This window comes from Hirsutella rhossiliensis (assembly GCF_020360975.1).
Source record: "Hirsutella rhossiliensis strain HR02 chromosome Unknown scaffold00009, whole genome shotgun sequence".
Lineage (NCBI taxonomy): Eukaryota > Fungi > Ascomycota > Sordariomycetes > Hypocreales > Ophiocordycipitaceae > Hirsutella > Hirsutella rhossiliensis.
Window position 1 is genome coordinate 157,259 of NW_025408675.1, and position 14,678 is coordinate 171,936.

The following is a 14,678-nucleotide window of genomic DNA, read 5'->3' on the forward strand; positions in this document are numbered from 1 at the left end:
TTGACGCCCGTGTCTGCCACGGTCAAAGGGGCAGAAACCTCGCGACCGGCCCGATCCGGGCTTCACCGCCCTCGGCCTTTGTTTTTTTCTGGTGGGGTGACCATGGACTGAACAACGGTCATCCGCCCGTCTTTGCGGGGTCGCCGTGTGTCATTGGGACTCCTGGGCTTTGGAAATATCAGAAAGCTTCATGGCACCGCGCCTGCTTTTGGATTGAACTTCTTCTTCGGCTGCAGCTCGATACCTACCGCTCAGCTTCGGCCTTGGTCGTACCCCCTTGCGCTCTGCTTCAACATCACCAGCTCCCCTGAGCTCATCGATCACCATGACCGGTAAGCACCAAAGCCTCCTGGTCTGCGCTGCTATATATGTTCGAGCGAACGGCTGTGGCAGACGCAAACAACTGCGTGAGACCTGCCGCCCATGACTGACCTGACGCTGTCAACCAGATAACCATGTTCCCGGCCAAAGCCATGATGCCCCAACATGGTCTGGAGAGTCAGACCAGGACGACTACCTCGCGCACGGTTCCTTTGCCGAACCCGACCACATTGAGGAGCAGGCAAGCGGGTCCTCTGCAGAACACGACGCTTTCCAGGATGGCATGCTGCCGCGAGACGTCCCAAAGCGCACGACCTTTTACGATCCCGTCGCTGAGCGCCAGATGACCCAGACGGACGCCAAGCTCTTCTACCAGCGCAGCAAGATCGACGGCCGCGGGGGCAGTGCCGGCGGCGCACCACTGCCTCAGTCGACCCCGTACGGAAGTCCTGTCATGGTCTCCGGATCTCGTCCTGCCACCGAATTCGGAGCCGACTCTCTCATTCTCGACCATGTCGACGGTAAGCCCCATTACTCCCAAGGGTGCCGCGAGATGTGAAAGTGCTGAAAACCCCGGTAAGGCAAGCCCGACAGCGCCGAGCCATCTTCGAGGGCACACGAGCCACATGGACCGCTGGCCATGGGCCAGACCGCCACGATCAGCGCACGCGGCAGCCAGACCGGCATTTTTGATGCTAGACTTGCGGTTGAATCTACCGCTGGGCTTCCCAACAGCAGCCTCTTCGACACAGAGCCCCAGATCACGGCCGAGCTCAGCGCCATATCCAAGAACATTCAAAAGGTACTGGATGTCAGACGCAAGTATATGGCTCTCTCGTTGCAGCGCCCAGAAGACAACCCTCGCGACACCCCCGAATGGACTATATATCCTCCTCCGCCAGAGCCGGCGTGGACCCAGAATAACTCCGGCCCCACGGCGGCTCCAGAAAAGTCGCAAGACTTCCACTGTGCCGAACGTCAGGCCAACCATGATGCAAACCAGCACCCTCCGGTCAGCCCTGGGGCCAAACGGCCGACGCGCAAGCGTAAGCCTGGCCAGGATGTGGGCGAGGACTTCAACATGGAGGACGTCCTGCCCTTGCCCGTCGAGGACGACGTGACCTTTAGGCTCGACGACAGTGGCGTATATCAGGTTTTTGAGAACGAATCTGCGGATACACCAGCCGTTCAGGTGCCAACCATTCGAGAATTTTACATGGATCTAGACAGCATCCTCACGATATCATCCGATGGTCCTAGCAAGAGTTTTGCATTTCGGCGCCTGCAGTATCTGGAAGCCAAGTTCAATCTCTACATGCTGCTCAACGAGTATCAGGAGACTGCAGACAGCAAGAAGGTGCCGCATCGAGACTTCTACAATGTCCGCAAAGTAGACACGCATGTTCACCACTCAGCTTGCATGAACCAAAAGCACCTTTTGCGCTTCATCAAAAGCAAGATGAAGAAGCATTCCAACGAAGTCGTCTTGTTCCGTGACGGCAAGCACCTGACCTTGGCCGAGGTGTTTGCCAGCATTAACCTGACGGCTTACGACCTGAGCATCGACACACTTGATATGCATGTATGAGCCCTCCCCAGGCCCCTTCCTCCGCCTCTCGACCACATAACCCTATGTGCGAGGCACGGCGTGATTGGGCTGACCGCTCACCGTGACAGGCGCACACGGACTCGTTCCACCGGTTCGACAAGTTCAATCTCAAGTATAATCCTATTGGCGAGTCTCGCTTGAGGACGATATTCCTTAAAACGGACAACTTTATCCACGGGCGGTACCTGGCTGAAATCACCAAGGAAGTCATCTCCGACTTGGAATCGAGCAAGTACCAGATGGTAGAGTGGCGCATTTCCGTCTATGGCAAGTCGATAGACGAATGGGACAGTCTCGCTGCCTGGGTCGTGGACAACGGTTTGTTTTCGCACAATGTGCGCTGGCTCGTCCAGATTCCTCGACTGTACGACGTTTACAAAGCGAGCGGCTTGATGGAGACGTTTGAGCAAATCGTGAGAAACCTATTTCAGCCGCTGTTTGAGGTGACCAAGGACCCTTCGAGTCATCCGAAGCTTCATATCTTCCTCCAGCGGGTGATTGGATTCGACAGCGTCGACGATGAAAGCAAGATAGAAAGGAGGCTGTTCAAGAAGTTTCCGGTGCCAAGAGCGTGGGACACGAAGCAGAATCCACCCTACAGCTACTGGATCTATTACCTGTTCTCCAACACGACTTCGCTCAACTACTGGCGCAAGAAGCGTGGCTTCAACACGTTTGTGCTGCGTCCCCATTGCGGTGAAGCCGGCGACAGCGAGCACTTGGCAGTTGCTGTGCTCAGCTGCCACAGCATTAGCCACGGGCTCTTGCTCCGAAAGGTGCCTCTTTTGCAGTACGTCTTTTACTTGGAACAAATTGGAATTGCCATGTCGCCGCTGAGCAACAACGCCCTGTTCCTGGCGTACGAGCGCAATCCTTTCCACCAATATTTTCGGAGAGGCCTGAACGTGTCACTGTCGACCGACGACCCGCTGCAGTTTGCCTTTACCAAGGAACCCTTGATTGAGGAATATGCCGTTGCTGCGCAGATATACAAGCTCAGCCCCGTGGACATGTGCGAATTGGCCAAGAACTCGGTCAAACAAAGCGGCTACGAAGCTTCCATTAAGAGACAGTGGCTGGGGCCAGATTTCGAAAAGCCCGGCCAGGAGGGGAATACAATGGTCAAGACAAACGTGCCGGACAGAAGGGAAGAATTTCGATACCATACTCTTTTGCAGGAGAGAGACGTGTTAGTCTACCGTGCATCATCAGCCCACTTCCTGCCACGGACACGGGCTGGGGACCCGCTCGCCGCCGCTGACATGAAGATAAAATAGTCTCAAACGCTACGTGACATACGAGGCGAAAATTGAGTCACTCGGCGAAGGGATTCTCGTTGATGGAAAGCCAGCAGAACCCACGAGGTCGGTTCCAACTCTTGGGGATTCGGTGCTGGCAACTCAAGAGAGGAGCGAAGCCATGACCAAGGCCAATTCCGCGGCGGATGGCATGCAAGCGAGGGCGACGCGGGAGTCGGAACGATTGCCGGGCGCTATGGCCGACTTGCACCTGTCAGGAAGCGATCCGAGAATGTTTCCAGGAATCCTCACCCGAGATCATAGGACCGGCAGCTTGCGGAATCTGGCGCAGGCCGATGATTGGCCGGTTGATTCGAGCGAGGCGCCAGGGGAAGAAGACGACATGTAGCCCATCGGCGAGCGGTGCGCATCGGCTGTGAGGGGACCAGAGAGTCGATAGGCACGCCATATCGGGTTGGCTGACAGCATGGCAGTTGGATGACTTGGACGTGGCTCGACTACCCCGGAGGCAACGACTGGTTAGATTTCCCAAATATATCGTACCAAAGCACGAGCAGGGGCAGAATCGCGGTTATTGACTGTGGAGAACACCCGTCCGATAGATCGATGTTGAAAGGTGAGCTTGGGGCTCCAAGCATAGAATTGGATCTTGGCCGTTGAACAGTCAAATGTCATATAACCAGAAAATGGCATTACTGGGCGTCTCTTCCATCTAGTTTAGACTCGGAGTAACTTATTTTACCGATATATATACTAAAGGGGGATACACAAGTGTGTGTGGTTCTTGGGGGGGAAAGCTACAAGAAGGCGCTTAAAGGGGGCTCTCAAACTATAAGTCTCTTTTTTAGATATAAATGTATGTTGTTCTTTTCATTTTTTAATAAATTGGTAGAAGATGATTTCATTAGAAGCATACAGTATAGATAGATAGACATAACTAGCTTATGAGAGACACAGTTATGGTATTATACAGCACTTTCTAGGTGCTTACCTAGGTACCCACCTAGATAGCCCGCAACTGCTAGTTAGTACCTGTCAGAACGGCGCATAGAGTACATTCACCGTGCACATGAAAATCAGGTGCGCATACCTATTTTGCTTGGTGCAACGGTAGCTCTAGAGTATCTGGGGCCTTTCTTTTGCGAGTAAAAAGGGGGCTAGACCCCCAGCAGCACTTACCTAGGTACACTAGGCGTATGCCAGTGCTAAGGCATGGAGGTCACCAGCATCCGTACTGTGCAGCAGCAGTATCATATGCCATCGTCATTAGCATCCGTTTCCAACCACCACCATCACCTCTCCGTTAGCCCTGCCTTTCTCGTGTACCACCCCTGGTCTACCTGCTCTGGTGCGCCCTACTCCTAGTCTGCGCTGATCCGCATCGCGAATATCCCTTCTGGACGGGTCGCCCGTGCCACACCGCAAGTGGCCGGCCAGCCGCAAAGCCCACGAGTCTCGGCGCAGAACGCAGAGAGCGCCCGACCAGCCCCGCCTTTAACCCGGAAGACCGCACGCGCCCGTGAGCACTCGTCGTCGTGGTCGTCGACATGGGGTTCCTGGGCGTATACCAGGCTATCTACGACTACGCCCCTCAGGCCGAGGGCGAGCTGGCCATCGCCGAGGGAGATCTGCTGTACGTCCTTGACAAGAACAACGACGATGGCTGGTGGAAAGCCAAGAGAAAAGCCGGCACCGACGAAGACGACGAACCCGAAGGTCTCGTGCCCAACAATTACGTCGAGCCCGTAAGTGGCCAACCTTTCCCTGTCTCATTCATCTCCGCTTCATCCTTTGGTGCGCGAGCCATCCATCCACTGTGCTAATGCATTTGCGTCGTATTGCCTCATCCCCCCTAGGCTCCGACGCTCAGCCATGCCCATGCCATTTACGAGTATACGCGCCAGACCGACGAGGAATTGTCTTTCCCCGAGGATGCCATCCTCGAGGTGTTTGACGCCTCAGACCCAGACTGGATCCTTGCCGGCCTCGACGATGAATATGGATTTGTGCCGTCAAACTACATCGACGTGAAGACGACTGACGCAGACGTCGATTTGCCAGCGAGCGCGGCCTCCCCGGCTCTGCCGATGCGGCCTCAGTCTGTGGCCTCGGACTCAGTAGAGAGCACATTAGAAGCAGGCCATGGCCCCCCGCCCACCTTGGGACCCGCGGCCGCACTGGCGGGTGTTATGCAGGGTCGGGCAGCTCCCCGACTCACGACACCATCCCCGCCTGCTCAGCCTGCGCGACAGCCCACACAGCGCGAAAGGTCGCAGCCGCCAGATGTAGACGAAGACGATGATGAGGCCCTGCAGTCCCCAGCGCTGCCTTCCCGGCCTCGCTCTCGAACCATCCCCGATGAGCGGCCGTACGATGGTGCGCCCGCCCAAGCGCCCGCGAGCCATGACTCCCGACCCGACGAGCCGTATCGAACCCCGGGAGGCTTCCACATGTACAACATCAACGAAATGGTATCGGTCATGGGGAAAAGAAAGAAGATGCCCACGACACTGGGCGTTAATCTCAAGACAGGAATCATACTGATCGCCCCCGAACGGGCTCAGGACGAGCCAGCCCAGGAATGGACGGCCGACAAGATGACGCATTACTCCCGCGAGGGCAAGCACGTCTTTATGGAGTTGGTTCGGCCGAGTAAGAGCATCGACTTTCACGCGGGTGCCAAAGATACAGCTGAGGAAGTTGTGGGTGCCTTGGGGGAGCTGGCTGGCGCTGTCCGGGCCGAAGGTCTGCGGGAAGTCATCATGGCCGGCTCGCAGCGCACCCGACGCAAGGGCCAGATTCTGTACGACTTCATGGCACAAGGCGACGACGAAGTGACGGTAGCAGCAGGTGACGAAGTCGTGGTCCTCGACGAGTCCAAGAGCGACGAGTGGTGGCAGGTCCGTCGCATCAAGAATGGCAAGGAAGGAGTTGTTCCGAGCAGTTATATCGAAGTGACGGGGACTGTCACGCCGCCTGGTGCAACGAATAGCTCCCCGATGGACTCGGCCAAGTCCACTGTGGAACAGAACCGGCTGGAGGAAATCAGGCTCACCAAGGAGGCCATCAAGGAGGGCAAGCAGCCGCAGCAGGTGAGGCCAGGGATGATTCCCCTTCCAACGAAGAACTTGATAATAATGGCGAATAGCCGCGTAGTCGACGCGAGAATGGCCGACGCGACAGCCATGTCAAGGCCAAGTCGAGTAAGTCACTTTGGCGCATCCTGATCCTTCATTATGCGCCGTCGCTTACCAGGCTGAACAATGTTCAATCCAGAGCCCGACTCGTCCAAGGTGCGAACGTGGACAGATCGGTCAGGGTCCTTCAGTGTCGATGCGCAGTTTCTGGGTCTGAGAGACGGCAAAATCCACTTACACAAGATGAACGGTGTCAAGATTGCCGTTCCCATTGCGAAGATGTCCCGTGGTGACCTCGAATGCGTTGAGAACATCACCGGCATATCCTTGGACGACGACAAGCCCCTGGCGGACGTGAAACGAGGCAAATCTACGGACAAGCGGCGCACCGAAGTCGGCGCGTCGGTGGGGAAGAGTGAAAAGCCAGAGTATGACTGGTTTCAATTCTTTCTCTCCTGCGACGTTGCCGTCGGTCTTTGCGAGCGCTACGCGCAAGCCTTTATCAGAGACTCCATGGACGAGAGCGTCTTGCCGGACGTGAACGCTACCGTTTTGCGCACCCTAGGCTTACGCGAAGGCGACATCATCAAGGTCATGCGAGCGTTGGATATCAAATTTGGCCGCGACCGAAGCGGCCCCGGGGCGGATGGTGACAACGCTACCGGCGGCCTTTTCTCTGGACCTGGCGGCACGCTTCGAAATAACACGCGGAAAAGCAGACCCGCCCCGGCTGTGCAGACAAGCGATGTAGTCGATGCTACCGCTTTCTCAAAGACCAATGCGCCAGGCCCCGAATCGGGCACAGACGGGGCCAGCCCAGCCACCAAGTCATCCGGAGCCCCGGCCGCCGGCGGATTCGACGACGACGCTTGGGATGTAAAGCCGCAGCCCAGTGCGCAACAGCAGGCGTCCAGAGAGGCCAAACTCGCCCCATCATCGTCAGGGCCGGATCCGGCTTCGTCTCAGGCGCTCACGAGCTCCATGAAGGAGCTGTCACTGCTGAGCGAGCCCCTCCAACCGACCACGATGGAGTCACAACAGACAGCGGCTACGAGCTCGAGCCTGGGCAGTGCCCAACCGCAGCAGACTCAGCAGCCCACGGGTGCTAGCCCGTCTTTCTTTTCTACCGTTCCCAATCCCGGCCAAGTACAGTCTTCTCCCAAAACCCTGGCCCGGCAGCGGCCGACGCCCCCTTCGATGTCATCCAGCCAGGGCTCGCTGGCCCCCCCACCCCCGCAGCGGCCGTTGTCCGCCCCTCAATCGGCGCAGCAGGCCATATTCGGCCCTCCCCCGATGGGTTTACAGGCGACGGGCGCCGTGCAGTCTCAGGTGGCAACACCGGGCCAGAGCCTTCATGACCTCAGTCAATACAGGCTTCAGCAGCAGTATGCTGCGATGCAGCAGCTTCAGCCTGCAATGACCGGTTACGCCGGGCTTCAGCCTCAGGGCATGGCTCCTTACCCGACGACAGCCCCTGGCCAGCCCCAGTTCATGCAGCCCATGATGACGGGCATGCCAGGTGCGAGCCCCTTCGCAGACCCCGGGCGACCATCTCAATTCTCGCCCATTCCAGCCCAGCAAACTGGGGCTGGGTTCCGGCCTACCTTCACAACCAGAATGTCATCATTCGGGCAGGGCTCTGGCAGCACCGGTGGTGTCAATAGCTATCTTCCACCAGCGCTGGAGCCCGAGCGGACAGGGGCGACAAGTCTACATTCACAGCATACGGGGGCCATGGTCGGAGGCTTTGCCCAGCCGTTGCAACCGCAAAAGACAGGCCCCCCGCCTCCGGTTCGATTTGGCGTAAATGCGGAAACGAAAAGACTGACACCCCAGCCGACTGGGCGGAGGGCGAACCTGGCGCAAGCGAGTGGGTGTTGCGACTCCGTTGTGTGCGGTTTCTTGCTTTTCCATCGCTAATGTCTTTTGCAGCCCCAGATAACCCCTTCGGATTCTGACTTGTTATTGCGAAAAGACCGGCGGACGCGAACCTTTCAGGTTGAGAGTGACGCAGCTGTAGTTAAAAGGGCGAGAGGGAGCTTGTGGGCCAGGAGAGCGAACGCGGCTTTACGAACGCCACTCATGTAAATATTCAACTGGCTCGACCTAGTGGTGTCTATTCCCTGCGATTTTACCTCTTATTTTGCGCCGGCCCCCTCCATAGCACGCGGACGGACGCGTTTGTTGTTTCAGAGCGTCATATACGACTGCAGGACCCCCGGAGACCGGCCTAAGCACTGCTGACAGTGGCTTCTCGAGCTACCTCCGGATGTCGTGTTTAGTGGCACGACAGGGATTTCCAGTGTTATGCAGCTGGATGTGCAAGAGAAGCAAGCAGCAAGGCGCGAGTTGCTGGATTCCTGGCACTAACATATAACGACACCAGTCGCCTACACGATATACTGCGCAAACAGCGCGAAAACCCGCATATCCCCGAGCCCAAGTAACCAGTTCTCCATGTGTGACGCAAGGAAAGTCTATATCCTTCTAAGATTGAGTATGTGTCGTCTCGTGAAATAGCCACCGCTGAGGTGCCACGCCCGGCGAGTCGGCCATGGCCAAACAAGCAGCATTTACCAGGTAAATAATTCACTTCGCACAGTGCATCAAGAATTGGTGCCCTTCCCGGGCAACAGGCTTGGCCTTGGCTCACATCATACCTTGCGTCTCTGCGGAATACGACGATCGGTCACGCCGGAAGCGACAGAATGTATCTCCACATTGACCTCAATCAGCCGTCCCTTTGGTTCTTCCGGTCCCGGCTCGAAACGCTTGCGGACTGCTCTTATCATCATGATGAACCAATAGAAGTTGAGGCTGTTGAGGGTCAGGTTGCTGGCCAAGTACAGAGTGGCGAGCCAAAGTGGGACAGTGGACTTGTCCGTCGCGAACGTCATGACAGCCGAGTCCTGCGGCCCAGTGCTAGGGTGGCAGTTGACGGCCGCCCATATGTCGCGAAAGACACGTACAGACTGATAGGTTCCGTAGACGAGACGGCAGGAGAAGAAGCTGAAGAGGAGCAGGAATCCATTGTAGAGCTGCGCGCGAGAGCCGGTCATGTCAAGCTTGTCCATGAACCAGTGAAGATTCAAGAACGGGGTTGAAAGTTCCCAGAGGATAAAGATGCAGCCGTAATAGTTAACAAATGGTCGCTGTCACACAGTCAGTGGGACGGTGTTTGCGCGCTTCGAGCAACAGTCAGACGCAAGGGGAAGTGTGTCAAGGAGCAGGGGCTGACAGGGGAGGATAAGAATGGGGTTCCTACGAAGCCAAGGCAATAGACGAGCAAGGCGGCAATGGCATGGGCCAAAGTGCCGAGACCGAAGACATCTAGGTTGCGGCTGGTGACGATTAAATCCCAAACAAAGTAGCCGGCAGCCAGTGCCTGTATCATGCCAGCGGCACCTGTGTAACCCCAGACTCGCTCCTCTTGGTCCATGTTGCGGCGCTCATCGTCAACAAGCATGATCCAGAGAGCCAGCGCATTGATGAGGGTGCTCTGGATCATGGACACGACATGGGCGTCCCAATTCAGGCGCTTCTTGCGCGGCAGCTTGGCATAGTGCCCGGGCACCAGCAGGTTCGACAGGAGGGGCGAGAGCGGGTAGAAGACGACCGAGTAGAGAAGCGCGGCTGCGACGATTTCGTGTATGTGCAGAGGCAGTGTGGGCAGATGGAGACGGTCGCACAAAGGCTGTGCCCGTTGGACGACCCAGGGAATGGGGGCAATGAAGAAGGGGTCCTTCATCTCGCTATTTCTGATGGTAATGTTGGCGGCGGTGGTAATTGTCGGCTCAGACGAGCAAAAATCTCTTGCGCTGCCTCTCTCGAAGCGTTGTCCCCCCTAGGCTTGTCTGTCGACTTCGTCAAGCGAGCAGCTCGCAGGGGCCTGGGAGTCTCAAGGAGTGGCAACTGGTTATGCGTAGCCGATGCACTGAAGAGTGTTTGCAGTCGATGGGCCCGGGCGGGGTGAGACAGAGTTGCCGGAAGTCGACGATGATGCATCGGAGGCCGAGGATCGAGGCTCAACAAACGGGCGGGTGCGGCACACACATGGGCAGGCGGGAGCAGAGGCATGAGTGGGAGACGGAAACGACGGTCTTAATACGTCGAGGACATGGTCGATGTGGCAGGAGGGAAAGCCATTCCTATCTTCAAGTCTGGTGGTTGAATGGGCGATGACCGAGAACAGATGGCTCTGCAGTGGGTTTAGGTTGCGGTGCGCTGGTGACCACAACAGCCAGGGAATTGTTGGGGAGCTTGCTCCACGTGAGCGAGGCAGCTGTTCGAGAACCGCCGGAAGCATTGGTGGGGAAGGGGGCGCGTGTTTGGGTGATACCCACTCGTGCCTCCCTACTCCGAAAGTAGGCCGAAAGGAACGGTCTAGGCTTAACGTTAGCTACCTAGCTTATAGGACACCCCCCTTCTAGCACCCTTCCTATAGTAAAGAGTATATATTCTAATAGCAATTAAAGCCGTATTTTAATATCGCGATATATTAATTTAGTGTTATCTTACTATTTAAGCTACTAGCTATTATATAAAAAAATAGCTAAAAAAGCCTTAGCTTAGTATACCTATTTAAGCCGACCTTACCTTCCCTTAAATAGCCTATATATTATATTTACGTATAAGTATAACCGTTTAAATAATATCCTTAATTAGTAGGTAGTTTACTTAACTTATAAATACTAGCGAAAATTTCTCTTTACTTAGTTAGCTAATACGCGACTAATAGACCGACCCTAGCCTAGCTATTATAACTACAGCTACTAGGCCGCTAACGGTCGACCGCGTTAAGCACGTAATATAGTTTAACGGATAAATAGTCGGTATAACTATTTAATAAGTATAAGATCGAGGGGATTATAGAGATCTAAGTAATCTAAGATTAACGAGATTACTATACTTTATATAATCTAACGTTAGGGATTATAGCTAGGCCTATAATCTAAGGATAGTCTCTATAGGTATATATAGCTACCTACTTTTACTCCTTTAAATAGATAGCTCTCTAGCTTTTAATATAGATATTTATTATAATTCTATCTTTAATTCTAATTACTTAGTTATAGTCTATAGTCTATAACCTTTAACTTATTATTAATATAATATACTTATTATTACTTAGACTATACCCTATTATATCTATTATTATTATTATTATTAAGATTATACTAAGGACCTAGCTAGAGGTATCTAGAACTTTAATATTAAATAAGAGGGAAAAACTAAAGTGCCTAGGGGAAAACCCTCCCCTCTTTTAGTATAGGTCCGCCTTAAACGAGGTCGTAGTAATAGTATATAGGAAATTTACGCCGGCTACCGCGGGCTCCTCCCGCGAAATCGCGTCTTAGCGCGGGCCCTCTTAGGCTATAGCCGCTATTATCCCGAGCAGCCGCGGCCTAGGCTCGCTAGCCTAGGCCTAGGGTTATAGGCAATAGTCTCTCTTTAGGGGCCTAACTCGCGGGCGCCTCTATTTACCTTAGCTCCTATATTATAGCCGCGTAGCCGCGGTCGCGTTAGCTTATTAGTCTATTAATTAATAGGGTAAGTAATATACGGTTACTAGGCCGGGCGCTAGTATAGGTCGCTCTTAGGTAGGGCCGGCTAATCGAAATTCGGTTAGCTAGCTCTATTAATTATAAATTAGTTCCTATCTAGCTATATAACTTCCCGATTAAGGGCGCGGCGGCCTATATTTACCCTCTATCTTATAGTTATTAATTATACGCGCTTAGCTTACGCTTATATATACCTACCCTCCCCCCCCTAGTTCTATATATACCTCCTCCTATCTTTTTATTATCTATCTCTTTTATAGGCCTAACTACTACCTCGCCTACCTTATTTCTATAACTCTAGATCTCCTTAATACTATATCTAGTTTACTTATTATCGCGTTATAATATCTAACTAAGAAGCTAACTTAGGTAGTAGCGGCTTACTTCCTTTAAAACCCCCTCTTTATAAGAAAGTTACTATAGTAGCGGGATTAAAGCGCTTTATTTTATATTTTATATATATTAAGCGTCTTATTAATAAGCTTACTTATAAGTCTTTCGCTAGCTATTAAAACTAGTCTTATATATATTAATCCTAGCTATATCTTAGGTTAATCTTACCTTTAGTATTTTTACTAACTTTAATAGCTATAAAGGCTAAAGTATATATCGCTTACGCTAACTCTAACTAGTCTTATTATTAAGTAAGTAACCCCTTCTTACTATAGTACTATCTAAGTTCGGTACTAATCTATATTTTAAATTACCTTTAAAGGTAAGGAGGCCGCTAGTACTCTTTACTAAGTATAGTTTAAGGTCGATAGCCCTTTCTTTATTAAGGGTTTAGTATAAGAGCGCCTTTATTATACTACTCTAGAAACTTATATTTACGCTAGTTAGAAGGCCCCCGCTACTAAGGGTAAGGGCGCGTTAAGCGAGTTTACCCTTAGTTTAGCTATAGTCGCTAAAAATATAAAGACGCTTATATTAGCTTTTACCTATTTTATAGATAATACCCGCTATATATATAAGTTCTTAGAGAAGTACTTAGGTAAGTTTAGCGACGCTATTAAGACCTTAGCCTAGGTTAAGCTTAAGTCGCTCTTAGTTACTTAAAAGACTTTTATAGCGGTTAATAATCTCGCTAACTTTTTTTTTATTTTTATTATTACTTATATATAGCCTCTAGGGCTATAGCGAGGCTAATAAGGGCCTAGGCCCCTATCAGTAGCCCTAGCTAGCTATAGAGCCTAAGGGCTTATAACTAATTAGGGAAAGGGTAGCTATAAAGGTAGAGATAAAGGAAAGGTTAATCTAGTTCCTCCTATACAGTGTTTTTCCCCCCTAAGGGCCCTAGGGCCCCTAGGTTACTCTTTTTTAAGCTACTTAGCTATTCCTATCTTTATTTTAACTAAGAAGGTTAAAAGGGCTTCCCTTCCTTCCTTAGTGCTATAAAGAAAAGGTAGGCTAAGGGCCTCCTTCTATCTCTTTAAGGCCTAGTATAAGACCTCTCTTTCCCTCCTATAGTTCGGGCACCTTAGGATAAGGTGCCTAGCTATATGCCTTCCTTAGCCGTAGCGGTAGTTATCTCGGCCTACCTTATTAACCTTCTTTAAAAAGGATAATAAGAAGCTAGCCCTAAGGAGAAGTTAGTAGTAGGCCGAAAGGGTTAGCCTAGGCCTTCTTATAAGGTCCTTTTCTAAGTTAAAGGCTAGGCGGGGGGTCTTTTTTTTTTATATATATTATTACTCGTATATAGCCTCTAGGGCTATAGCGAGGCTAATAGGGGCCTAGGCCCCTATTAATAGCCCTAGCTAGCTATAGAGCCTAGGGGCTTATAACTAATTAGGGAAAGGGTAGCTATAAAGGTAGAGATAAAGGAAAGGTTAATTTAGTTCTTCCTACGCGGTGTTTTTCCCCCTTAAGGGCCCTAGGGCCCCTAGGTTACTCTTTTTTAAGCTACTTAGCCGTTCCTATCTTTATTTTAGCTAAGAAGGTTAAAAGGGCTTCCCTTCCTTCCTTAGTGCTATAGAGAAAAGGTAGGCTAAGGGCCTCCTTCTATCCCTTTAAGGCCTAGTATAGGACCTTTCTTTCCCTCCTATAGTTCGGGCACCTTAGGATAAGGTGCCTAGCCGTATGCCTTCCTTAGCCGCAGCGGTAGTCGTCTCGGCCTACCTTATTAACCCTCTTTAAGAAGGATAATAGGAAGCCGGCCCTAAGGAGAAGTTAGTAGTAGGCTAAAAGGGTCGGCCTAGGCCTTCTTATAAGGTCCTTTTCCGGGCTAAAGGCTAGGCGGGGGGTCTTTCGAATAGATATATAGTACTTACCTAAGCCTTTATCCTTAGGGCCTTTAACTACCTCGGTAGCCTAGAGGCCCTTCTAGTAGTCCTTAGTAGCTTATTAGACCTTTCTTTATAGGTAGCTAATAGAGACTATAGGGGTCCCTTATATAGGGGCCCCTAGGCCTTTCTTAGCTAGCTAGTTAGCTAGCTCGTTACTAAAGATCCCTAGGTAGCTAGGGCACTAGTATAGCCGTATATTATAAAAGGCCTCTAAGTTCGTTAAGAGCCTTATAATACGTATAGCTAGGTCCGAGTAGCCTTTAGCCTTTTATATAGTAGCTTAGCTATCTATAAAGATATAAGCCTTTATAGGGGGGTTAAGGGGGCTAGACCTTAGAGGCCGAGGCCTCTTAGCTAGGTCCTCTAAGACCCTTAGTATCGCGAATAGCTCTACGTCGGCTACTTTAATAGAGGGCCCTAGGTTCTCGTAGTACGCTTTACTAGGCCTATTTTCTAGGCCTATCTCGTAAAAGGAGTAGGCGTTAGTCTCTATAGGGGACCCCTTA

The 14,678-nt window shown here is 52.0% G+C and overlaps 3 protein-coding genes across 3 annotated transcripts; 2 read left to right on the forward strand and 1 right to left on the reverse strand.

Moving 5' to 3' along the window:
* Positions 1–325: 325 nt before the first annotated feature.
* Positions 326–3,577, forward strand: HRG_07820 (adenosine/AMP deaminase domain-containing protein; the record flags this gene model as incomplete). Its single annotated transcript, XM_044866291.1, has 5 exons — positions 326–332; positions 450–842; positions 903–1,903; positions 1,999–3,119; positions 3,208–3,577. 5 exons carry the CDS (start codon positions 326–328, stop codon positions 3,575–3,577), a joined length of 2,892 nt encoding a protein of 963 aa, XP_044718180.1.
* A 1,159-nt stretch (positions 3,578–4,736) lies between these two features.
* HRG_07821 (SH3 domain-containing protein) lies at positions 4,737–8,284 on the forward strand (the record flags this gene model as incomplete). Its single annotated transcript, XM_044866292.1, has 9 exons — positions 4,737–4,934; positions 5,046–6,281; positions 6,338–6,392; positions 6,466–7,218; positions 7,270–7,749; positions 7,798–7,845; positions 7,900–8,117; positions 8,163–8,196; positions 8,259–8,284. The coding sequence occupies 9 exons, from the start codon at positions 4,737–4,739 to the stop codon at positions 8,282–8,284; spliced, it is 3,048 nt and encodes a 1,015-aa protein (XP_044718181.1).
* A 696-nt stretch (positions 8,285–8,980) lies between these two features.
* On the reverse strand, positions 8,981–10,074 carry HRG_07822 (TLC domain-containing protein; the record flags this gene model as incomplete). Its single annotated transcript, XM_044866293.1, has 3 exons — positions 8,981–9,235; positions 9,296–9,478; positions 9,592–10,074. The coding sequence occupies 3 exons, from the start codon at positions 10,072–10,074 to the stop codon at positions 8,981–8,983; spliced, it is 921 nt and encodes a 306-aa protein (XP_044718182.1).
* Positions 10,075–14,678: the final 4,604 nt, after the last annotated feature.